The sequence below is a fragment of the Emydura macquarii genome, unplaced genomic scaffold (genome assembly GCF_026122565.2).
Source record: "Emydura macquarii macquarii isolate MOO-44397 ecotype Brisbane River unplaced genomic scaffold, CSIRO-AGI_Emac_v2 contig_1254, whole genome shotgun sequence".
Lineage (NCBI taxonomy): Eukaryota > Metazoa > Chordata > Testudines > Chelidae > Emydura > Emydura macquarii.
In genome coordinates this window covers 4934267-4962085 of record NW_027131391.1, presented here as the reverse complement: position 1 = coordinate 4962085, position 27819 = coordinate 4934267, and the positions used below count along the sequence as shown (strand labels likewise).

Here is a 27819-nt window from a genome sequence, read left to right as displayed (position 1 = left end):
ATTATTCACTAAAAGCTAAGAAATTGACTGGGAGTTGAAAAAGCAGGAAAACTCGCATTTCTGTTTCAGTCTATGAATAAAAATGACAGTGGGATTGGAGAAGATGAGAGCTAGTTGTAAAAGTTTAAGGACAGCATACATTTAGTATTGTGATGACTTGTCTGTTAGAATTAATAAAATTTGAAAATTAAAAAAAAAAGTTTAAAGACAGTCGTCAGTCGGTAACTCAGGAGACTGCTGCAATTGCAAATGTGAAATATTTATATAACATTTAAGATTTAGTTTAATAAAACATAAGTGCTATTGTGTTTGTGTGTGTGATTCAGTTCTTACCATTCCTAATGTACTGCCGCTGCATCTGTAGCTTGACACAGGTAATGAGTGTTATGTACTATTTCCTAAATTAATACAAATCAAGTTATCTAAAAAAATTACACAAAGTATACCCTCCTAGATGCTGTAAAATGCTGTATTGAGTTGTAAATTAACATGTTTTAGTGATCAGATTTGCACCATTGTTTAAGAAATATGTGAAGAAGTATCAGTGGGAACCTTGATTTAAATCAAAGATTTTCTTGGTGATTTAAATCATGATTTAATTATTTAAATGATGATCAATGATTTAAATTGCCTTGATTTAAATCAATCCACCATGATTAAAAACGGAAAGCCTAGAGAGCAAATGATGCATTTTTTTAAAAAAAAGGCAGAAATTAAGTTTCTCCACAAGAAGTTAAAGATCCACAGAGATGCATCAATAAACAGCTGCTAGCATTTTTAATGTGTGAATTTTAATAAATGGAACAGAACAAATTAACCATCTAGTTTGGCATGTATGCAAGTGAGTTTTGCGGAACATTGGGATAAGAGGGAAATGTAGAGAGAGTAAAGTTTTGCCTACATTATGGAATTTTTACAAACAAACAGTTTCTGTTGTTGCTAACAACAGTTCAGCCACACTTGTGTTAGTACCATTAGGAGCCCAAGTGTGGACAGCTCTCTTGCTCTGGCAACTATTTTCAGCAATGTGTCAATTAAAGTTGCTTAGAGCAAGTCTAATAAACATACTGCTGAAAACAGCTGAGTGTGCAGAAGAACTGCCTGCATTAGGTTGCACACTGCCAACAGCTGTGCAACAGAACTGACATATACATTTTTGTAAAACTTCTCTAGTGTAGACAAGATTTTGGATGGTAGCTATAACACTATCATGTAAATTATTAAAGAGACAATGGCAAATTAAAAGTCAAGCTTTCACTACTGACAGCTTCAAGGAATAAAATATCATGAGTCAAGTTCCAGAGGGGAGCGGTGTTAGTCTGTATACAGCAAAAACGACGAGAGTCCTGTAGCACCTTAAAGACTAACACATTTCTGGGCATAAGCTTTCATGGGCTGCAACCCACTTCGTCAGATGCATGAAGTGGAAATCACAGATAGGAGGGATATATATATAAATATATCCAAAGGTAAGAAACAACAAAGTGGAGGGCAACTGCTAACAAAGTCAATTCAGTCAGTGTAGAGGAGGCCTATTCACAACCATTGATCAGGTGAGAATGTGTGAACAGTGACAATTACTTCTTGTAATGAGATAACCATTCCAAGTCCCTATTCAGACCCAGTCTGATTGTGTCAAGTTTACATACGAGTTCCAGCCCTGCAGTTTCTCGCTGAAGTCTGTTTTTGAAGTTTTTTTGTAGAAGTATCATGAGTCAGACACTCAAAAAACATGACATTTTAAAAAAAGATTGTACCCAGTCTATCCCGAGGATGTGTGCATGTGACAATTAGTGTTGCCCACTCTCCCACATGTACTGGATAAAGTGATTTTTGGCCCCTGATGCAGGAGTTCTCACGCCCACATCTGCCCATATTCTGCTCAGCAATTAATCCTGTCCCCCAGCCCTCCACCCACCCAACCGCCTCAGTTCAGCCCCTCATAATCAATCCCCTAGCCTTCATCATCACCACGTCAGTTCAGCCCCCCCACCCCGTCAACCCCCACTGCCCTCAGTTCACCCTCCCAGCATTCACCCCATCTGCTCAGAACCCACCATCAATACAGCCCCACCCTTCATCAACCCTCATTCTCCTCATTTCATCCCCCCTTCAACACCTGGCCTCACCTCTCCTCCTTCAGGTTCTTCATTCTCCCCAAGAGAGGCGGGAAGGAGGAAAGAGAGCTGCAATTGGGTCCCCTCTCCCACTTCCCAGGCTAGCAGGGAAGCAGCCCCCTGAGGCTGACAGCTGGAACCCCAGCTGCAGTTGGGGCAGCACACAGGATTTCCTTTTAGAACTCTCAAATGTCAGGGGTTTTTTTTCAGTTGATTCAATCAGTGGTGTACTAACGGGGAGGATGAGAGGGGGCCATGCTCCTGGGCGCTGGCCTGGAGGAGCACTGGCTGGGCCCTTGGAGGAGAAGCTACACTCCCCCATTGAGTCCTGTGCTGGTTGGTCGCCCGCTGGAGTGCCCTGGGGGTCCAGGGTCTCTGCCCTCAAAACCAAGCCCCTTCCCGACAGAGAGAGGGCAGAGGTAGCTCTACCTTCTGAAGGCATCGACTGTGACTGTCTAGGAAAGAGCCTTGGAGGACCTGAGGTGGCCGTGGCACCCATACCGCCCTCTGGGATGGCACCTGCCAATGGGGTGGTAGCCACGGTGGTAGTTTGGCCACTTGCGTGCTCAGATGTGACTGAGTGCCACCTGGTGTCTACTTCCACAGGATATATAGGACTCCACAGGTGATTCGGAGTTCGAGGACCTGCTCCTGGGCAACCAAGGGGGTGCCATATCACTCAGTGCCATGCTCTGGTGTCGTAATGCTGACTGGCATCAAGATCTCAAGTGGCGCCACGATGGTGAACAGTTCTGTACAGGAGAGCAATGCATTGATGCAGAATGGTGCCATGATGCTGACTGGCTTCGAGGGGCCACTTAGCAATACCCAGACCCTGAGTGGTGCCAAGATTGTGATCGGTGCCGTGACTGTAATTGACATTGAATGTAACTGGTGCTACAATTGCAATTTGGGCAGAGATCTTGAATGATGCTAGGACCGTGTCCTTGATTGGTGCCATGGTGTCGAGCCCTTGGATGCTCCCATGATGAGGGTCGGTGCCTCATCACGACAGCAGACGTTCCCAGGATCGGGACCTGTCTTAATGTGGGCAGGTCCTGCGATATCTGGTTTGTTCCCCCAGCCCGTGGCTCTGGGGAGTTAGAGGTATTGGGAGGGTTAACAAACACCTCGCTGCCTCATATGCTTCTGGCATTGGTAGAGGAGTCAGGGTCAAGTCTTCTGTATGGCTCGCCCTTGTAGTGGAGTCCATGTGCACTGCACTCAATGGCTCTTCACTCTGGGCCGGAATCGATGGTGCCAGTTGAGAGGTCCCCATGTGTGGGTGGTCCGACGTGGATCTCACCCCGATGTGTGATCTTCTTCATCAGGGAATGTCCTCCATCTGAATTCTTTGCCTTCGTTTGGGCACCAGAGGTGGTGAATGGTGCCATCCTACCGGTGCCAATTTCCTTGGTACAAGGTAAGAATTTCAGTGCTGAGCGTGGCTGTGGACCCTGAAGGAACTGAGTGGGCAGCAGGGCGGCAGTTGCCTATGTACTGCGCCATCAAGGCACTACTCCAAAGAGCAACAGAGTGATGATACCATTAGGGAAAAGCTGCCGGCAACGGTGCACATGATGCACATAACACTTACATTGGAATGGACATGAGCAAGCACTTGAAAAAGAACTCCTGTTTGACTAGAAACACATTTATGCCATGGCTGAAAAAAATATATCCTCGCATTTGAGAGTTATATCATGAGAGAAGCTAAAATTTACTAAGAAATCACGACTCTTGCGATCAGTTTGTGAGAGTTAGCATGTCTGAGCTTCCATCTGAAAATATTTTACCTATAAATGTTACAAGTAACACCTAAAATCAATGTAACTGAATTAGACTGGAAAAAATTTTTCTCCTTCTCCCTGCGCCCCAAATATGCTTATAGAAATGTCTGTAAAATGTGCAAAATATAGTTCATTTCTGTTTTTCCTGCATAGTGAGTTTCCTCTGTTCTTTGCAAGGGTCCTTCATACAACACATAACAGAAAAAAGAATATTTTAAAAATAGGAAACTGGTTGTAAAGCCACAAAAATTGGCAGAGGGACCTCAGAAGTCAATACAGTACTTAAAACCACTTAACTATGTTTTTCAAGTTGATTAGATTTCAAGGTAATATTTCTTTCCTCCAAAATTTTTCAACTGTAGTAATCCTAGATGTTACTTGCAATGACAGATTTAAAAAAATCAGGCAGAAGTATGATTTTTTTTTAAGGGTCGACAGCACACCTTTAACTTTGGGGCTGTTATGTCTCTGTAACATAAGACCATATTTACCTGAAAGTCTCAGACACTAATCTGACAGTATGTCTAAACAAAAAATGCTGCAGCTGCAGGTCTGTGGTGTAGACACTACAGCTCTCCAAGAATTCTTCTGTTGATCTAGCACTGCCTACACTGGAGCTCTTTTACACCCCTGAGAGATGTAGTTGGATCAAACTAACTTTCCAGTGTAGACCAGCCCTAATTGTACCCAAGCAGTGGAGCTTTATTTTAGTGGCTTTGTACAGAATCAAATCACTAGCATTACATAAGGAAAAAAATGTTAGGGCCTTTTCCTGCAAACACTTACACACAGGCTACATTTTTCTTCCACATTAAATTAATCAAGTGCATAAACATTTGCAGGATTGACATCTAACGTAGGTATTTTTAGAGAAATAAGTAGTCACAAACAGTTTTAAACGGACACCAGGTCTAACTTAGCCCAAAATTTAGGTTTTATATTAAGAAGGGTGGGAGAGATCTCCCCTTAATTCCAATAGAAACTTCTTTTTTAAAAAGGAGATAAATATTCCCTTGCAGTGTTAACATTTCAAATACAGCAACACTGTTGCAGAACGTGAGAAATTGACTAGAAACTGGTTAGAAACAGAAGTGAAACTGTTTAGTCTATTTTCATTATCCAGGTGTAGAGAAGTCAAAAAAGGAAACAAACAAACAATTAAAAGTTAATTGGATTTTTTTAAATGGTTTTTAAATGACAAAATGTGTTTTTATATCACAGGTAGTGAAATCAGTCCTTATAATTTAGTGGAGGACCATGGAAATCCAGTGGTTTGCATGCCAGTCCATCAATCAAGAGAAGATTGTGTTTCTACTGCTTGGCCTCCACATAGATTTTCTCTCCAGAAAGAAAAGAAGCAGAAAAAAACAGATGCAACTATAGTTATATTCAACTGCAGCTTTTACCAGGGGCAGAGCTCTCTAGAGAAATGAAAGAAGCAGCAAGGAGATGGGCAAGAAAAACAGAGACAAAGTGCTTGTTTGCAGTTCTAAATAATACTAGCAACAGTAAAGGACCATATTTGTATTCCTGCTTCTGGCACAGAAATGTTGCCCCCCCACCCACCCCCATGCCTGTTTTTACATATATTATGACTGTGTAAGGAGGTTTCTGTGAAACCCAAATACAGCTAAAAAAGTGATGTGAGGATAAACTTGAATAAAGTAAAGTACCTTACTAGTTGTATTCATGGGTTTGTTTGGGGATTTTTTACGTGTCATTTAATGCCTCAGGGAGCCATTTATAGGGCCAAAGTAATGTAGTATCAGGGCAGCTTATGGTATTTCGATTATCTAGGAACTTAAATATCACAAGACCAGATCTGGAATTTTTCAGATCATTAAAGATCTTCCTGAATCAGTTTAAAGCACATAAAAGGTAACCAAAATCACATCTTTCTACAGATGAAGCTACAGAAACAGCTCTGTGTAAGCTTGAAAGCTCATCTCTCTCCCCAACAGAAGTTGTTCTAATAAAAGCTATTATCTCACCCATCCGGTCTCTCTACAGCTAAATTGTTTTGTTCTGCTGTGTTTAGATATGGCTGTGAAATGTACTGGGTCATATTTAAAGAGCTGGATTTTGACAGAAATACAATATATCATACAAATACTTAGGCCTGGTCTATACCTAAAACTTAGGTCAACCTACCGCGCCAATCAGAGCTGTGAAAAATTCTCACCCTGAGAGACACAGTTAAGTCATCTTAAGCCCCAGTTTAGACACCATTAGATCAACAGAAGACCTAGCTAATGCCTCTCGAGGGGGTAGATTTACTACAGCATAGAAAAACCCCTTCCATCACTGTACCAAGTGTCTACACTGCAGCTATGCTGCTGTAACGCTTATAGTGTAGACATATCCTTAGTTCTTGCTTTCTTAATATTGAAAGATTTACATGTCCCAGGTTTCTACAGTAATAGGAAAATCCTGCTCCCCACAGGTGTGGAGGTTCCCAGATGCTCCAGAACTGACCTGGGTCTGCTGTGACTAGAGGGCAGGTTTCCAAAAACCCAGGATCACAGGAGTTCTCTGTTCCCCACACAGTCTCTCTTTAAGGATAAGTAGGGGACAGAACAAGTGATTCCACTTCTGTAGATCCACAGTCATTCCCACTTTTCCTCCCCTCTCAAAGCTGCATGTGCAGTAGGATCAAATAGCAAAGACGGAAGTAGTGGTCAGAGAGTGGATCCACTATCATTCCATAGCCCTAAACTGAGGATATGCTTGTCCATGCAGAGTTCCCTACTGCCCCGCTCAGTTACTTGAGCTAGGTTTTGGCCCCAAAAGAGCTGTTTTAGAATAAAGATTTTTGCAAATTTTTCTAAATGGTTCCTTACCATCCTTAGTGTTGCTTTATATAACTGAATGAAACACTTGAATGGAAGATGTTTTTTCTTACCTTTCCAGCAGGTTGTGGATTGCTTTGAAGAGCAATGTCCTACATTCATAGGAAAGCCCATTCTCCCACAGTCCTTCCTCCACCACTGTAAAAATATGCAAAATGTCAGAATGTTATCCAAGATGTAGGAGGTTTAAACCATTAAAACAAACATATAATTACTGCAGCAATTAACATTTTTAAACTTTTTTCAAAATTTCTTGAAACTATTTTCATTACCATATACATTAATAAACATAGCCTAGGTTCAATCTTTGTAGCTTTATAGATACTGACAGAAAATAAGAAGCTAGGAAAAAAGTATACCTGCAAACAAATGTTTATAAACAACACAGAAGTAATATTATAGCTTGAATCAGAAATGTAGTAGAGTACAGCTTTTTCATTAATTTCTCCTCCTTGGCATCACTGTTCCATACATCCTTCAAATATGTCTAGGCAAAGTGTGTATCCTTGCAACAAGTGGCTATGGAGGGTGTAGCTTAGCATTTAGAATGGTCAATAAACTCAGGTTAATTACCAATCAATCAACTCAAATAACAAAAACTTTTGTCTAGTCAAGTCTTATTCTACAATTCACCATCGCTTTACTTGCTTCAATATTCTCTGACATTGCACCGGCACTACTGACTATACAATCAAATGACAGAACAACGTAACTAGATTGTCGCACCGCAGTTAGAAAATGAAGAAGTTGATGCCACCACCAATACATAACACACCACAGGAAATAGGTGTGTCTGTTCTGTTTTCAGTGACAGCGAGGTAATCAAGCAACGATGAAGGTTTTGTGCGTCTCCTGCAGGTCTTTGGCAGCTTCAAATATTTTCCGTTCACCTTTAATAGACTTGATACATTCTGATTTCTGGATTTGCTTTTCCACATTCTTCTCTTTGGAAATGAAATATTACCTAAATATTGTTTTTAATTCCAAAAATTAAACTGAAAATACTGAGATTAAAAAATGAATTTCTTCATTACATAGGTTTCCCCATTAGCTAGATATTATTTTTAGCATTTAGGTACAGAAGCTTTGCAGCTGAAAGCTTGTTTGTATTTCTGTGCCCAAATGGTTTACACTTGTAATAAAAAATACAAAGGGATTTTAATATATAACCATTTGTGTTAAATCTAATTTTCACCCTTTGAAAGCGACTAAAGGATTACCAATGACTAATAACTGCCTGCTAGAGAGTAAGAACTGGCTAATTTGCTTTAAACTCTATCCATTGTTCCAATCCCTATTTAACAGGAATATACTCTGCAGACATCTTGATGTAACAAGGCTTAAAAACTACAGCTGATTAATAAATTAACACCTAAGCCATTTTTAAGATGATAGAGACTATACACTTTGAACAACAGTAGGTTGTATATCATATAGACAGTAATTAATGTGGTTTACTCTATATTCAGAATGTTTCAAATAAAACTTCTATGGAATTGCTGCTGTACAGAAAAGACCCATACCTTCAGTTATGTTTAAATATAGTTTCATATCAACAAAGGTTCAAATTGTAACATTGATTTTATTTCTGCTTCTATACCTCAGCACCTAAAATACACTGAAAATCAAGGTGATGCATCAGTCTTTGTTTTTACAGAATACTAGTAGGCCATGTCTATACTTACAAGCTTAGAGCGGCACCGCTGTATTGATACAGTAGTGCCACTGTAAGAGCGCCTCGTGTAACAGCATCATGCCAAAGGGAGAGAGCTCTTTGGAAAACAAGGTTACTTACTAGTAACTGATGTTCTTCAAGATGTGTTGCTCATGTCCATTCCACTATAGGCATATGCACGCCTCCATGCACAGCTACCGGAACTTTTTTCCCCTTAGCAGACCCCGTAGGGCCGGCTCCGGAGCCCCCTGGAGTCCCACGCACTTGCCGCGGTATATGAGGCACTGCCGGCCCTGCACCCCCTCAGTTCCTTCTTTCTGCTTGTGACAGTTACTGGAACTGCCTACACTTGCATTAATAACTGTTGTAGTGGTAGTTAGAGACTTTGAGATAGTCTGGCTGAGACTTTATCGGGAGCAGGTATGCTCTGGTGTCATGGCTTCAAGCCGCGTGCTTCCAGTGGGAAGGCTTTCCCACTAAGTGACCCCCACTGCCTGAAGCATGGGGGGGGGGAGCCCTTCGTAAGGAGAAGAACGGTGCAACCCATTTCGCCAGATGCAGCCCACGAAAGCTTATGCATGCAGAAATTAAATGTGTTAGTCTTTAAAGTGCTACAGGACTCTTGCTGTTTTTGCTGTATACAGACTGACACATGGCTACCCCCCTGGAATGTAAACATTGAATTCTTTGTATTTTTAAGGAGTGTACTTTTTAGGTCCTTGTGGTTGAGGACACTAAGGTTGTCAGTGAAGCTCATAGGGCAGCTGAAGAAGTTTAAAATTCCTTTGTGATGCCATCCTTAATCTTCCTGTCTGGACAGTATTTTGGGAAGAAATCATCCTCAGCAGAAATTGCATGTCTTTTGCTAGCTAGGATTTCACTATTGCATCAATGTTAGAAAGGGAGAATCTTTGGATTCTAGGATCCTGTGGGAATTCAGGGCTGCCAAATGAAACTCCTCTTCAACAGGAGTTTCTGTAAAGACTCCTCTGAAGTAAAAATGTAGGGGAATGGTTGTTTTGGTTTTGAAAGAGATATCAATTTGATTTGCTCTTTCACTCTGGCTGGATCTTGATAGTAAACACAACATATCACCCTCCCTAAAATGTCAGAACAGTTCTGAAGAAAAATACCACTCCAGCTTCTCCAGGTCAGGATTATCAAATTCAAAAGTCCACAGCCCCCATTATTTGGGTTGGAACAGAACCTCAAAGAAAATTAGAATCTGTTTTTCCCCCCTCCCTCCTCCTTTGCTTTTAGCTCTTTTTGGCCACTTTTCGTTTCTTTTGCCTTTTAGACAGAGGTTTCTCATTTTAGTTGGAATTTCTTTTTGGGTCCTTGGAGAGGAAGTACCTTGGAGAGCCATCTACTCCTTATCCTCTGACATCCAATTGGGAAAGAAATGCAGAGATACATTCCTGTAAGAACAAACATCCTCTCACGAAGAAGGGGAGTCAGAAAATATATCAAAATTCCTTTCAAAATGGACATTGCCTACTTTAACTTCAAGATGTGGGTGGGTAGGGTATTCTTGGTGCGCATGCACCTCATGTGGTCAAGATTATAATCCTTTGGCCAACAGTGTCTGTTGGGACTGCACATGTGCATTGAGTGTCCTCATGCTCCAGAGCAAAGGCATACAAGGCAGAACGACCCAACTACCACTCAGTTCCATCTCCACTGTAGAATCCCAAACTTATAGGACTCTGGAGAAAAGGGGAAGGAGAGTGCATCATGGAATCACATATATATACACAACACATCTCAAAGCACTTCTATTACTGTACAGGGAAGTAACTTTCCTTTCTTCTTTGAGTGATTGTCCGAATATATAATCCACTATTGGTGTCTCACAAGCAGGGATCTAATCTGAGAAGGTGGGAATTCAGAGCATAAGTAAACAATTATTGCAGCACAGCTCTACCAAACAAAGCATCTAACCTTGGTCCTTTCATTTTGGTAGACTGAAGGTCAGGGTCAGGGAAAGAGGTGGAATCATTTGGGTCAGGTGAAAATTTGTGACAACTTTAGGAAGGAATTTTGGATATGTTGTGACATGAAAGGCTGTTAAGGGTGGGTCTGCCCTGAAGATCCTAATTTTTCCAACTCTTCTTGCACTGTCACAGCAACTAAAAAGGGGGTCTTCATGGAGAGATGTAGCAAAAAACATGTTGTCATTGGTTCAAACTATTAGGGCAGACATAACCACAATGAGGTCCCATAGGGAAGGAGGCTCCTTAATTGGTGAGAAAACTGACAAGCCCCTTCAGTTTATTTACAGTGAGGTGTGAAAAAACAAAATATCCATCAGCATGGAGGTGGTGTTTTGAAATGGCAACTAACTGCACTCTAGCAGAATTAATGGACAACTATTTAAAGCAAGTTCTTGAAAAAGATTTAAGAACAAAATTCCCTATGAAAGGTTCCATACCCCTGTCCCTTCAGCTGAGAGAGAAGAAGAAACAATTCACACACAATAATTTCCCTCTTTGCAGGTTATCTTAGAAGTCTGAACATTCATGTGTACCTTATATGAGACCCCAGAAGTAGTTGGGATCAGAATTTAGCTTGATGTTTCAATTTGCGGAAAATTCTTAAAGAAAAGGTAAATTTATCAAGTCTGTCCTCCCCCAAATTACTTTAAATAAACAAACAAACAAAAACACACCAAACTCTATTGTAACTTACCCTGTCCAACGTTTACAAAATACATATATCTCCTCAGAGAAAATGATTAAATTGTTCCTGTTAGAGAGTTCGTATTTTATGTTGATCTTTAACTTTCAGATCAATTTTAAGTGTTACGACGGAGCTAGAAAAGAGTCTCAATCAATGGAATGTATTATACAGCCTTGCAAATTGTGAACACTAAAGTTAATACTATTTTTCTAACATCAGTATGATACTGTAACAAATTAAGGAGCCAAAAAAGGATAATGGTGTCACATGATAAAGAATCAAAATGAATCTAACCAAAACAGATACAACAGTACAATGCAACATGATACAAATTTGGAATATCCAAGCTTACTACTGTTTTGTTAAATGCTCTGCGTGACACTCAAATACATCTGAAATTATATTTTACTATTATTTAGCATAACTATCACACTGAGAAAGGAAGGCTGCGCAGTGATTAGGGCACTAGCATAGATGTTGGAACATCTAGGTTCAATCCCTGCTCCAATACAAATTTACTATAAGACGTTGAGCAAGTCCCTTAGCCTCTCTGTGACTCAGCTCTCCACCCATAAAATGGGATAATACTTCCCTAGATCACACGGGTGTTGTGAGGATAAATACATAAAAGATTGTAAAGCATTTTGGTCTGGCATACACTACCACCAGCAGTCAATGGGAGATACTCAAGCTACAAAAAGTGGATATTACCTGCTTTAACTGGAGTTCTTCAAGATGTGGGAGGGTAAGTGTATGGATGGATATTTTACTTTTGGTGCTCATGCACCTCATATGGTCAAGATCATAATCCTTTGGCCAACAGCATCTGTTGGGACTGCACATGCACATTGACTGTCCTAGATGTAAAGTAGCTTGCGTATCTCCCGTCAACTTACTTACGTTGCCGTACCACAGCGTCTTCACTGCACTGCGTCGACCGGAGACACCCTCCGGTTGAAGCAGCCTTACTCCTTCTGGGGAGGTGGTTTAATCACATCAACCGGAGAGCACTTCTGGGATCGATCCCCAAATTGCCAGTAGTGCAAACATATCCTTTGAGATTTACTGATGAAAAAGTGCTATACAAGAGCTATACATTATTATTATATTTGCCTTCACTCTTTCCAGAAAGGAAAGATCACCAACATATTAGAATCCACATGTAAATGAAAGCAGCGTTCAAAATTTTAGGCATTAATCCTAGCAGAATTTAGGGAGAAAGTAACACCCACAGAAACTTAATATAGTGCAATTAGGCACCTCTATGATTTCATAATGAATGCCAGGTCATATTAGAACATCTTTTCATATGAAGTCCTTAATATGGCACACAGTACCATCCTTTGGCTAATTACCAAAACAAGAATTTTGGACTATATTATCTGATGGGAAAACTTTTATAACTTGTTTTGATACTTTCTGATGTAACTCCCTATTGAAGTCAATGGAAGTTTTGTCATTTACTTCAGGAGAAGCAAGATCATGACCTAATGCTTTCAACCACCAATTTATTTCTTAATGTAATTCTTACTTTCCTCACAGTTACATTAATATTATACAAAAACATCTAAATAAAACCATTCTTCAGTTCTGAATTTTTACTATATCCATGCCATCCTTCACCCTTACAACTATTCTCTAAGACCGCTTTCTCTGTTTCCAAGTACATTTAATGCCACTGTAATTATCTTTGTTTTAATATCTGTTTATACTACTCAAAATTTTCATCTCCGATGGACGTAACAATAAAAGGAAAGCGAACACATGCACACAATCATGGAGAGTTCAAATCCTACAGCACAATTTCACTTCTGACTCTAATCTTCTGACACCCGGCTCCATAACTATCATAAGAAATGTTTTAATCTAAATTAGTGGCATGACATCTTGAAGTTATAACAGCATGCCAGCAGCTCCTTGGCAAATTGCAGCTCGTGAAGCCTGGCCAGGCTTCAGCTACAAAGCATTCTTTGCTATAACTGTACATAAGTATATTACAGAACTAAATTCATTCAGAATTTAAAATCATAATTCCTTCTGTATATGACATTTTATAAATCTGGAGAGTTTAAAATAATCATCATTCTATTCTGTCTATACAACTATGTGCAATAAGTTTAGCATTCAAGTCTCCATCTACCTTTCAACGCTGCCTGGCAATGATGGCCACTGCCAGGAATACCACAGGAAAACAGGTGCTGTACAAGCTCACATACACAGTCCTGCCAATCACCTAATCCTGACCTGCATTATCCTCTGAAATTGCAGTACGTCTCTCTTCTGCTGACAGTCAACTGATCATAATAGCAGTGGAAGCCATATCCTAACAAATATTGCTAGGCCAGAGAAACATCATTGAATGGTTAAATAAAGATCCACTAATAAGTAGGCAAACAGTAGAATAAACCCATCAGCCTATTTTATTTTTCAGGGGGTTGTGGAAAGGGAGGTCTGGGAAGGAGAAAATTGACAAACTGATCCTGTCAAAAGGTATGTCTATACTGCATCCTTTGCACATGTTAATTTATGGAGATAGAAGGCCCCTCACAAGACACTGAATTTACCGTTTAAAAAAAGGGCTTATAAAGTTGGGTTTACCAGCGCATGAATTTGGTTCTCATTCATTTTGGATCAGGGCTGCAACAGCCGCAGTACAACTAGGACGAGAGGCCACAGTGATGCTGGCAATTGGACAACAACATTCATATGTATACAGGACATACATGAGAACTGAGGTAGAGAATGACAGCTGTGTTTTCAATTTCAGAATCATGCAAGTGTGCCAAATGAACACCAGTCTCTATCTACAAACACAGTACTATACTGCGTTCACAAGCATGTTTCTGGATTGTCCAGTGGTTTACAGCTATCTTTAGTGGCTTTTTTTCAAAATTTATGTTAATGTAGATGATTGACTGTATATAACAAAATTTTGTTCACATGCTTCAAGAGAAGCTGAATAGGTACAATATATAAATTTTAAAACTAAAATAAATATCTATTCTAAAAAAATACACTAAGAAATTAAATTTTTTAAAAGTCACCGTTTTAGTCTGACAACAAAAAACATCCATGGGCAAGCTCCCAGGCTATTAAACAGTGACAATGAAGTGATAAGAATCATACCCAAAGCCAACCACATACCTCCTAACATTACACAGAACACTAGTGCAGAGTCAAAAGTAAAATGAAAAACATATCGTTTCGAATGCCCTAAAAGAGGCACAATGCAATGTTTGTTAAATGGAGAAAAAACTCTGCATCAGAAAATGACTTTATTTTTCATTCTTCTAAGAGATTAGCATATATGGGGGATGGGGTTGTGATTTAGGCTCTGATCCTGCAAGAAAAAATTATTACTTACCTTGTAACAGTTGTTTTTGGAGATGTGTTGCTCTTGTCCATTCCATTCTAGGTGTTTGCGCGCCCCCATGCACGGTTACCAGAAATATTTTCCCCTTAACAGTAGGTAGCAGCCTTGCATATGTCCTGAATGGGCACCTGAGCCAGAAATGCCGCTGACAAAGCCTGCACCCTGGTAGAATTGGCCGTAACTGCCGCCGGGACAGGTACCTTAGCCTGCTCGTAGCAGAACCTAATACAGGAGATTATCCACGAGAAGATTCTCTGCGCTGAAACAGGTGAGCCTTTCATCCTGTTGGCCACTGCCATGAAGAGTTGTGTGGATTTATGGAACGACTTTGTCCACCCTACATAGAAAGCTAGGGCCCTCCGTACATCAAGTGCATGCCAGCAGTGTTCCTCATCCAAGGCATGGGGTTTTGGAAAGAAAACAGATAGGAAAATATCCTGATTAAAATGAAACTGGGACATCACTTTGGGCAAGAATGCTGGGTAAGGCCGCCTCCAGACCTTATCCTTTTGGGTACAGCGACCATTCATGGCGGGGTAAGAAGGAGCTGCTTAGGCGGTCCGCAGTGGCGTTCTCTATACCAGAAAGGTGGGAAGCCACCAGATGCATACTGTGTTGTATGGCAAAGTCCAACAGGTGTGCCGCCTCCTGGAACAGGGTTGGGGAGCAGGCCCCTCCCTGCTTGTTGATGTAATACATCCTGGCCATATTGTCTATCAAAACTTTGATCACCTTGCCCTTCAGGAGGGGGAGGAACACCCCACGCACCAAACGCACTGCCCTGAGCTCCTTGACATTTATGTGCAGCTTCTATTCCCCCCTCCCAGATCCGGTCCCTTGTGTACTGTGGTTGGAACTGATGTGCACCCCTCACCTGAGGCATCCAATATTAGTGTGACTGTGGGAACCAGGTCTTTGAAAGGTATCCCCTGCAGGGGTTCAGCCCAGGGGTTCAGCCACCAGTCTAGGAAGGAGAGGACTTCTGGGGGCACATTTACCACTCTGTCCACAGAGTGCCTCCTTGGGGCATATACCGAGGCCAGCCAGGACTGGAGCAATCTGAGCCTTAGGCAAGCGTGGCATACCACATATGTTCAGACCACCATGTGACCCATCAGCTGCAAGCAGGCCTGGGCTGCCATAAGGGGATAGGCGCAGAGATGTCTGATAAGGCTCGACACTGTTTTGAACCAAGGTTGCAGCAACAAAGCCCTGACCTGTACAGAGTTGAGAATGGCCCCAATGAACTCTATTCGCTGCATTGGCACTAGTGTGGGGACTTCTGCTCATTCAACACCAGCCCTAGGTGCTGACAGGCAGCTCTCGCTAGGTTGAGGCTGGCCTGGACCTGGGATCGGGACCTGCCCTTGATTAGCCAGTTGTCCAGATACGGGTATAACTGTACGCTTTGTTGCCCAAGGTACGCGGCTACAACCGCCATGAACTTTGTGAATACCTGTGGGGCAGAAGAAAGGCCAAACAGGACAGCCGTAAACTGGAAATGGGAACGGCCCACAACAAACTGGAGAAACCTCCTGTGGCCAGGAAAAATTGCAATATGAAAATGTGTGTCTTTCAGGTCAAGGGCAGCATACCAGTCTCCAGGATCCAGGGAGGGAATGATGGAGGCTACGGAGATCATGCGGAACTTGAGCCTTCTGAGGAACTTGTTCAACCTTCACAGGTCTAAAATGGGTCTGAGGCCCCCTTTCACCTTGGGAATGAGGAAGTACCGGGAGTAAAAGCCTTTCCCCCTCCTGTCTGGTGGAACTTCCTCTACCGCCCCCAATTTGAGGAGGCTCTCTACCTCTGGCACAAGAAATTGCTTGTGAGAGGGGTCCCTGAAGAGGGACGGGGAAGAGGGGTGGTGGGGGAAGAAAACTGCAGGGTATAGCCCCTTTCAAAAATGTCAAGGACTCAGCGGTCTGATTTGATACGGGCCCACTCAGGAAGGAAGAGGTCAAGACGATTCATAAACTGAAGGGAGGGAGGATCCTGATCGGAAGCTGGTAGGATGTCCTCGGGCACACCATCAAAACAGCTGGCTCTGCCTGCCGGAGTGCCGCAAGTGGCCTTGCTGTTGGCCTGACAAGGAGGTTGGTCTGCACCTCCTAAAGCTCCTGTCTCTGTCCCTCCTCCAATAGGCACCAAAACGTCAGGCCTGATATCTGGGCTGCTGCTGCTGCTACTCAGGGCTTAACTGCTGTCTTGAGGCGTGTAGAGACTCAGTGAACATAAGGTGTCCCTGGAGTCCTTCAGACCATGCGGCTTGGTGTCCGTCTGGTCCAAAAAGAGTGCAAACCCATCGAATGGTAGCTCCTGGATGGATTGCTGCACTTCTTAGGACAAACCCAAGGACTGTACCCACAAACACCACCGCATGGCCACCGCCAAAGCCATAGCTCTTGCCACTGAATCAGCTGCGTGCGAGGCTGCCTGCAGGGCCGCCCTGGCCACTGTCCTACCTTCCTCCAGGAGCATTGTTAGATCCAACAACTGCTTCTGGGGTAGCGCCTCACCAAAGCACTTAAGGGAGTCCCAGAGATTATAATTGTATCTCCCTAACAGCACTTGCTGGTTAGCAATTCTGAATCGAACGATCCAACAAAGGGAACTGAAGTACTTGCGATCGCAAGCAAAACAAGGTTCCAGTAACTGTCAGTGGTGGAAAGAAGGAAGTGAGGGGGCATAGGGCCGATGGTGCCTCATATACCGTGGCATGTGCACGGGGCTCCAGAGCCAGCAACACATCTCAAAGAACAACTGTTACAAGCACTCGAAGAAGAACGGTGTGGGCCTCTGCCATGTGATCCTCAGTCCAGAATCAAAGCATTAATTGGTAATTTTTCCCATAAACAAATATTTATTTAAAAAAACATATTCTATTTTCAACAGCTTGGAAAACATATAAAACATTTGTACTGCTTTTTAATTCTCTGTTAGATCAAATGTTAAAGTTAGCATGGCTTAAATAAATGATTTAAAGTGTCAGACTTAGGTGATACTGAATTAAATGGTAAGTTTATTATTTAGTATCCTAGTAATGTTTTATTTTTTAACCTGAAGTACTAACTTCTTTCAAGTTTGTATATCTCAGTAATTCTCTGAAGAAGCAACTCGTTTAAAATAAAATGATGTAAAAGCTTCAGGAAAAAAAATCAACATGGTAAAATATCAAAGCAGCAATTACTTCAATAATTCTAGGTTTCTCAGAATAGATCTTGGAAAGACAAAGTAGCTGTTCTTTCTCAACAACCAAACCGACATATCTTACTAAAAAGAAAAGGAGTGAGTAGGTAATGGAAAAAGGAAGTTGTGCTTACCTGTGGATAGTAAGGGTAGTGATACCTTTAAGAAATTCAGCCACCCGTGTTTTAATAATTCAGATCATACTGCTTATGCAGTTTAAAAGTCCAATTACTTTCAAAGAACACACATTTCCTTAGAGCTATGTTACATATTTCCTTTTAATGTATCATATTGCAGCAACAGCTCAAATGAACGTCTAGACATCAAAAACAGTCTTTACTCCCACCTACTGCTTTTTCACCTCAGGCATCAAAACTAATGAAACCTATTATCCAGAACACTGAGTTCAGTAACCACATTGGCCACTGCAAATATGAAAAAACTCTCTGGGACAGGACTAGTTATTCAGCCATTAAAATTACTGAAAATCAATTTCTTGCTGCACACTGCAGAAATACTGATAGATTAAAGCAGGGCACATGGGACAAGAAGATTATTTCCAGAGAAGATTACTGTGTCAAACTGCTAAAGAGTGGGTTATTCTGCAACTAGGATTCATATGTGCTATGGTATATATATGCCCTTTTACATTAAGCGTCATTTTTTACCATGTATAAGAAACATTATTTTAAAATGTAGCTAGGTTTTTTTAAAAATCAGATACACTGACAAATGATGTCACAGAACAAAAATCAGAAATTCAATTACTAAAAGCAAGCACTTAATTTTTTATTTTGTTTTTTATGAAATGTTCCCACTGAAACAATATTTCAAAGATAAATGCAACATTTTGAATTATCAACTTTTTCTAAAAATTGACTTAAAAATGACAAAGCAGTGTAATGCTACTTAAATGCTGAAATAGTATATCATATCCATAAAATATCAAATTAAATGCAATGGTACTGATTGATCACTGTTATGCTGCCATCGATCACCTTGTAAAATCTGTGTTTGAAATCATTAGTGACTAAATGGACTTATTACTTATATCAGATCAAATTCATTTAGAGCTCTAATTTCCTTGCACTACTTGTGGTTATAGCGAAATTGTGTCTTGCTTATTTTTACAGTACTGAGAACATATTTTAACTCTCCTTCCTCCCCAGTCAGCTTATGAGTCAAGTAGGAGCCATAACAAAAAAATACTTACTAAAATACTCTATTTGTTTTGACCTATTTGCAAATAGAAGTGATATGAGGCATTGAGAATATACAGTGCACACATAGTAGCATTTCACAATTTTAACAGCGTAATGTCTTCCTAAGGTATCTTTAACAGCATGAGCCCTGCACCAATTCCAGGGAAATCGGAATTTTAATGAAGTCTTCTGCGCAGTATTGCTGTTCACACATGACCTGAGTTAGCATTTCAATAGAGCACAATTTTCTACATAAAGCCTGTAAACTTTCAAGCAAAGGAGACTATAAAACCAAAAGGGTCACACTGCTGGATAAATCAAATAAGACCGTCAAAGGGCAACAGCTGCTGAATACTGCTAGGATGGAATGCTACCTTAATTGTTGTGCACTGACACAGAAATTACCATAATAGTTGTTGACTTGAGAACAGACCATCCTTAAGTATTTGCACTTAACTGGCATTTGTACTATATTGTGTAAAATATTATTGTTATAGTGTCTTCATTTTCTCTACATACCAAATGTAACACTGACAAAATTCTACTTGGCAAACCTATCTGTGCACATACGCACACAGACATCATTTTTCATTAAGCAAAATAACCAATTTTACAGAGCTATATGAAATTTAAAAAACATTTTAATGGTTATGGTGAACTAAACAATGCTTACAGATACTAGAAATGTTTCAGTTGAACACGTCTACTTAACTTTTTAACTTGTTGGATTTTTGTTTTGAAAAATTCCGAAGATCAGAGGATAACTTGTGTACATCTTCTACAAAAACAAAATAAATATCTATAAAATCAGTGTAAACAAAAGTTTTGTGGAAAAGCAGAGTTTAAATTTACTTTTCATGGAGATGTACTTTGTTAGGTAATCCAGAATAATGATTGATTTATTATCATATGTAAATTACTTAAACTGTTTATTTCATAGAATGTGTTGCATTTGTACCAAACACCTTCTATAGTTAAAATTTTTCCACACAGAAGAGTAAAAGTATGGAGAAGAAGAAACATGAGGTTTCTAGTTGACAAATCACTTAAAGTTATTTTATGATCAAATTAGAATATCTCATGTAGTGTGAAACATAGTATCAGACTCCAAAAACATTCTGTTTTTATAATGTGGAGACTGAACTTTGGCAGAAATTTCCTAATTTAGTATCCACTTTTGTCTGTCTCAATATTTTACTCACAACAACTTTCATTTTAGAAGGTATTTTATTCTTATTGACAGAGGCAATACCTGTCGGGAATAGACAGAGTCAGCATGCCCTAAGGTAGACTGGGCTAGACCATTAAAAAGTGAGGGAAATGGGGAAAATCTACAGAATGTAGTGAAGTAGGGATCCCCCTCTCCTCTGAAAACAGGCCTTTTTTATGAATGTACTGTTTTCTCTGGAGAATTTTCAGGGGTAGCACACTTTTCCTAAATTACTGAGTTTCTGGATAGTTTAGCCCTCCTCAAGTACTGATACAAGCAGGTTACAGCCTACAAAATAGAATACTGAAAGCAGCACCCAAGAAAGCAAAAGAAAACAAGAATTCGGAAGGGAAAAAAAATCCATTCTTTAAAAGTGAGTTGTTTTCCCCTAACCTTCTGTGTTTTGCTCTGATATTTTCATTGAGTTGGCTTCAGGCTCTGTCTAATTTAAGCCGCTGAGTAGACCAACTGGCTGCAGCAAAGTCCCCATTCCTGACTCTTATATTTTCTTCATACCTCAGAGAGATCAATTACGCAATCACATTCCCATCATTACAACTCTGAACTGTAAAATGTGCAGTAACTGAAAAAAAAGAGTGAAAATTTGTAATTTCACATTTCACAGAGATGTTGTTTTTCATGGAAATGGTGAGTTTCACATTTTTCCATAAAATCTGTGAGAAATATAAATTTTAATGGTAAATTTGTGATATTACATACTATGGAACCATGCCCTTCTAAATGCAAATTCAGATACCAGAGACAAGCAAGGAAGGATTATTCTTAGAAAAAATTGTGTTCACATTCACTTATATTAGGAAAACAAAAGAAATTGTAAGCATTTTTTTTCCACTTGTAGTTTGCAGTGTTGTTATAGCCATGATGGTCCAAAGATATGAGAGAGACAAGGTAGGTAAAGCAATATCTTTTATTGGACCAACTTCTGTTGGTGGAAGGTACAAGAGCTCTTCTTCAGGTCTGGGGAAGGAAGCACTCTTGTATTTTCCACCAACAGAAGTTGGTCCAATAAAAGATGTTGCTTCATCTAGCTAGTCTGTCTTACCAACTATGTAAGATAGACATGGTGGGTAAGGTAATAGCTTTTATTGGACCGACGAGAGACAAACTTTTGAGCCACACAGAGTTCTTCAGGTCTTGTCTCTCTCATCAAGAGAAGTCACTCCAATAGAAGATACTACCTCACCTACCTTGTCTCTCTAATAACCTGGGACTGACACAGCTACAACTATACTGTATACAAAGTATGTAAGACTTCTTTGTCATCAATTTTAACACCAACAGGTTATTTTGGCTGCCTATGTTGGTATATTATTTTTCTTCTCTTCACTTCTCAGACACAAGTTTGTTTTAAAACAATATGGCCAAAGAAAAACCAATTGATTTAAAACTGAAATTCTGACAAGCCAAGTCCCTGAAAAGCCTTTTACTCTCAACTCAAACAGTTGTCTGTCACTACTATTACAGCAATGGTGAGTAATCCCTGCAGCTGTACTGGTTGAAATGCAGCTGTCTCATTAGCATTCTCTCCCCACCCCCCTCCCCCCACTCATCCAGCATTTCTATGCTTGCTACAATAATCTTAAAGAGCATTTTACAGGAGGCTTAGCCCTAGCTAAGGGCACTCTACACCGTGACCAAGAGAACATGGAAACACGATTCATTAGACACGCCTGGAGTGGTAACAATAGAGCTACTTCTTGCTGCCTTTCATTTCTTACATTGCACTGAGACTAATGCATTCTCGTTACACAACAAGCACATCTGTAGACAGAAAAAACTGTAATCACCTTTGATAGAGAAAGAGCATTTTTGCTCTCTAAGATACTTGTGGGCCACCATTTTTTTAAACATGTTAAAACTGTAGAGGTAGCATATACATAAAATTCCCCCATCTCAGAACCTATTTATATGCTTATTTAACCAACATTTTTGTCATTTAATTGTTATTGGTTTTCATCTAGCAAAATAGAGGGTTATTTTTTGTTTTGTGACCATAAGTAACCTTGCTTCTTTTATTTTCCTTCTTTCACTTGCCTTTTGCCACTATACCCTTTCTGCAATCTATATTTGTAGTGTTCATTTCTCCTTTTTCTTCCTTTATCAATTTTTACTGCAAAATAATATGGTTTCAGATTTATAAAATTATAAAACCTGCTTTGTATTTTAAATTATTTGAAACTGTATACTCTGAGAAAATGTGATTTTGATTAAAAACAGAAAAGGAGAAAAATAATTGTTTTATACCAGACTCCCATTTCAACAAATTCCCATTACACACTAACAACTGGTAAAGTTTTGGTTTATCTCGAATATAGAGGGTTTAAATTTGAAACCAAGCCATAAATCTCACTACACAGACAACATTCTAGGTCAGTTTTCTTCTTGTTACTCTTTTGAAATGTTGCAATCTCAGACATGAGCTGGAAAAATAATTGTTTTGGTTACTTTTAACTCATACACAAATGAAATATATGTCCAAAAAGTTACTCTTTTCACTGGAAAAACATTCTTACAATGGAAGGACCACAGTGTCCACATAATTAGCACAAAAAGCAATCAGTTATACTATTTTATTGGCTTTTTTAAATCACTGTAGGAATTTACTGTAGTAGTTTACATAAGGAATGAGTTACAAAAGTAGCTGCAGCAATCTGCTCACAGCAAGATTTACTAAAACATTAACAACTCCAGATATAAGCACAACATAAAATTGGAAAGGTTAACTAAAAGTTGACTCAAACCCTGCTGTTAAAAATTGGCTGTTTTGATTGACAAAGTTAAGCAATAAACTTCATTGTATATAGTTTTAATGTCACGCTTTTAAAACATATGATTAGGATCAACTATAATTCTACATCATCACTGAAGTGTTCTCAAGGTCAAACTGACAGCTTGCATTTGAAGTATATTGTATTCCAAAACAACAGAATATTTTGGACTTGCAGTTTTGCTCCTAAATTAATTAAATGTTTCAAATGTACCTTCATTTATTTGTTTACAAACAGCTGAAATAACTGAAAATAAAAACTGATTATTTTACCCAAAAAAATGTTTTTTAAACCTCTGACAACTTTGTTACAATGCTGTGCTCCCCTCCCCCAAATCTTTACATACGCATCCTCTTTGAGGATTTAGTGGACATTAACTTTTTTCTTGTTAAAGTTTCCCCCCCCCAAGGCAAAAAATGGATTTTTGATTAAACAACTTTTTATGTGGAAATCTGTTTCACTAAATTTTTTTTCAGTTATCACCAACTAAATACATTTCTGTTTTGTTACTGAAAACCATAAATATTCAGTTTTTCTATGAAAGCCAAAAAATGTCCATAAAAACTTCAATGAAAACAAAAAAACCTTTTAAAATTGCAGTAAAAAAAATTTTTTTTGGACCAGCTCTACGCTATTATCTCTTGTTCAAATGTCTCAGCTGGCAATGATATTGATGCTCCATCTGCTGGAGACAGAAATCACTGAGTTCTGTGAGTCAGCAAACCCTTATACATAGGGGAACAATATCAAAATACTTGGGTTATTTTGCCTCCATCTTCTGTCTGAGAGGAATTATACCCAAATTTCTGGATTGGTAAAAAAAAGACTAAAGAGAAAAAGAAACGAGCTTATTACTGAGTACAGTGGATCCATTCATCCAACACATGAATCCTCAGAAAATTGTAATATACTATTGGGTGTGGAGTATTAAAACACTGCAGTCTCACCCAGCTGAGTGTCAAGGTTTCACAGAATACTTTTTCACCAAATGCAGGTTCTTGTTGCCATAATCATTAAGACTGAGGGCACTAGTTATATATTAATTATTTTCCTTTTTAAGGACAATCCTATTCCTTCCCTTCCTCCACGAGCACGACCACACACATACACACGACTGAGAAAGACTCTTTTGGTTACAACTATGCCCTGAGAGAAACCACCAGAAAAGGACAGAATGGCAATGAATGAAAGATTGCTTAATATAACTTATGACTCAAATTTGGTACTTAAGGCCCATTTTAAAGTGAGAACTGCATGTGACCAAGTACAGGAAAAAGATTTCTATTTCCTTTATTAACCACTGGCGATAATTCAGATATTTGTATTTCAATAAGAGCTCTCTCCCTCTCACTGCTGATTCTGCAATGCAAATGTAATATCAGTTTATTCACTTCACAGTGTGTTGCCAGGACATTTATGTGATGTCATAAATTGCTACATCTTCACTGTGGGAACAAGGTGAAAGGAGACACTGGCTGAAAAAGAATAAACTTTTTTTAAACAAGTATATCTTTAAAAATAAGCAAATATGGCAAGAAATGGTCTGGATAACACAAAGGTACATGGATTTGCATTAAGTCTAATATTGCTGAAAATTCCACCCAGTAATCGCTATTTTAAAGATTAAAATTTATCCAATCAATTTAAATTTTACTGTTTAATTTTTATTAGATAGCTTCTTGGATAAGGACCCCTTAACACTAGCTCTGGACTGGTGCTTTTATGACTTAAGTATCAGTTCAGCACTTTAAAATAAACACTGTTAGGAATGAGAACAACAATCATTTGTAACCCACCTCCCCTAAGAATGACGCTTTGATGATTCCTGTATGTGCTCTCTCCTTTAACAACAATAACACTCTAGCCAACTTTTCCCATTTTTGTTTCATTATTTCTAGGGAACCATGTTCACTGCCAGAAATTCTGCAGTGGGTGCAGTGTCAAAAACTTAGTAATTGTAAATATTTTATTTCTGGAAAATCAGGTTTGACCAGTGTTTGTTTTCGAAGTTCTTGTTTTCATCTTTCTTCCACCAAAGTAGTATAACAGCACACAAGGACAAGACAATAAACTTATTTTATTTTAAATAAAATAATCTTGAAAGACAGTGTGTAAGATTTAGGGGCAGTATTCTAATTTGTATACGTTTGTACATGTACAAAAATGGAACGGAAAAAAATTCCCCAACACCAATGTGACCTAGAAAAACTTTAAATACAGCAAAATCTTCATAGTCACAATATTTTCACACCCATTCTACATTCTTTGGACCGAATAAATTCAGAACTTTTCTGGCTTGTTTAATTTTTATTCCCTGAACAGTTTTGCCCTTTGGAAGGTGAACTTAATTAAGTCAAAAGACCGGTAGCACACAGATAGCAATTTGAGAATGGGAGTGCATTTCTGCCTACCCAAACCAGACATTATGATCTGCCAAGGGACAAACAACATATACATAAGGCCAGTCACAGGAGACATCAGCAAATGCCCATTTACCTCCAGGGTAGTCACCAAGACATCAACGTTCCATCTAAGTGGTCAATCCTTTTAACAACAGGTTCCTAGAGACTTCTGACTGACTATTTACAGTGATCCTCCCAGACCTGCCAGGAAATTGAATAATTTCTTCCTATGCTTGTGAATGTGTCTTTGATCAGCCTATACTAAAATAAAAATAATAAAGATCTAAGCACTGGCCTTGTTCTCTGAAGACTCATAGTATTTTTATTCAATTCTACAGGATCAGTGGTAAACATCTGTCTTGTTCGGAATAACAAGTACAACAATTTGACCTTTTTCATGCTGATTTTAGTTGACTATGAATTAAACGCTCTATGTCATTCAGTTTAAATCATCTGCCCAACTAACACTAAACAGGATTCAGGCAAACATGGCAACAACTTGCCTTTCATAATCTAAGATCATCTTTCTGACCCAGGATTGTGACTATATCATCCCTTGAAGTTCTTCCTCTGGCTCCTCCCTTTTCTCCACCCATAAAGTCCTTCACAAAATGAGCTCCATGCTACCTATCTGAAGATAGGACAAAAAGCAATGGGCTAAAATTGCAGCAAGGGAGGTTCAGGTTGTACATTAAGAAAAACTTTCTAACTGTCAGGGTAGTTAAGCACTGGAATAAATTGCCTAGGGAGGTTATGAAATTTCCGTCACTAAAGGTTTTTAAGAGAAAGTTAGACAAACATCTGTTAACGATGGTCTTCTAATAAAGCTTTGTCCTGCCTTGTATGCAGGGGACTGGATTAGATGACCTGTTGAGGTCACTGCCACTCCTACACTAACCTCATGCAAAATCCCTCCATAAGACTAACTTCTACTGTGATGCCAACTGAACACTGCCAGATGACAATGGCTAGGCAGGTCGCAAGCTAAGACTATCTCCATACATCTGATTATATATCTCTTTTAACAGACAAAAAAGTATGCCATACCTACAATTTTTGCATATGAAAATTGCATACAAGTCTATGGAAAAAATATTTTTGCACTGCTAGCCTGTTGTTCCTCCTCCTCCCACCTCTGCTTTTATTTCACGCATCACCTGCTACATCTTGTCCTCTAGTAAAATGACATTGTATAACAGTTTAAAGTATTCATCTCCACCTAAACAGAACAATACCGCAGTGAATCCTCAACCTAAAATGAGAGGATTCTTTGACTGAGTGAAGCTTAGAGAGCATACAATATAGCAGGGAACCCTGAAATTATCAAGTTAAACTCACCACAAGGCAAAAAGGACCCATGGAAGGAAGCAGGGACAAATTTCATTCCTACTACTAACTTAGCCTGAGCTCCCATTTGCAATCTTCTCCCTTTAAGATAATGTATTTGATGGATCATGGTATCTGCAAACTCCCAGTAATGTACTGGGACTGATAATTTGGCACCTACAGAAGTTCTATCACCGACAAAGGAAGCCAGAAACACTAGTATTAAATAAGCGACTGCAGTCCTTTGACAGTCAATACCTACATATCATGACTTCCATTCTTCTTCATGAAAAAACATGAAGTAATAGCTGTCAAACATCAATTGCTGGAGCAGCAACAGCATAGTGCAAACTGCTTTAAAGAGTTGAGGACCTGAGGAAAAGACAGCTAAGATAAAAACAAAATGATACAACAGCAATGAAGAATAAGGGCTTGTCTACAAGGGGAGTTATTCCAGAATAGCTATTCCTGATTAACTCCCTGTGTGGCTGCTTTGAGAGCAGTTCTACACTTAACACACTGCATCGGCGCAGTTGCATCGGTACAGCTGTGCCACTGTAGCACTTAAGAGAAGACACTCCTATGCCAATCCACCTAATCCACCTCCCTGAAAGATGGTAGCTATGTTGACCAGTGAAGCTCTCCTGTCGACAAGTGTTTTCTACACAGGAGATTAGGCTGGTATAACTACGTTGCTCAGGCATGAACATTTTTCACAACCCTGAGCCATGTAGTTATACCAAACTATGTCTGTGGTGTAGACTTGGCCTTGCTCTGGAATAAGAGTGACCACATAGGGAGTTAATCAGGAACAGTTATTCTGCTTTAAATTCACAGCCTGCATTAATCCGAATTAATTTCCCAGTATAAACAAGCCCTAAAACAGAATAGAAAGCCAATTAACACTGAGGCTTGGTCTAAACACTACAAATTTATGTCAGTATAATTACATTACTCAGAGGTGTGGAAAATCCACATCCCTGAGCAACACAGTTATACCAACCTAACCTCCAGCGTAGACAGTGCTATGTTGATGGGAAGGCTTCTCCTGTTGACAGAGCTACCGCCTCTCAGTGAGGTGGAGTACCTATGTCAACAGTCTCCCAAATGTGAGGTAGCATTTTCACTAAGCGCTATAGCAGCACAGCTGTACCGGTGCCGATGTACTGCTTCAGCCCTGTAAGTGTAGACAAGCCTTGAAGCACAAGCAGTGAGTAA

The 27819-nt window shown here is 39.6% G+C and overlaps 1 protein-coding gene across 4 annotated transcripts in view; it reads right to left on the bottom strand.

Moving 5' to 3' along the window:
• MED13L (mediator complex subunit 13L) overlaps nt 1–27819 on the bottom strand; it is a 361336-nt gene that overhangs the window by 193190 nt on the left and 140327 nt on the right. For all 4 annotated transcript variants that reach the window (XM_067550153.1, XM_067550155.1, XM_067550156.1 and 1 more), the window contains one exon: nt 6810–6894. In XM_067550153.1, coding sequence (XP_067406254.1) covers nt 6810–6894 — 85 coding nt within the window. The remainder of the gene's footprint in view (nt 1–6809; nt 6895–27819) is intronic.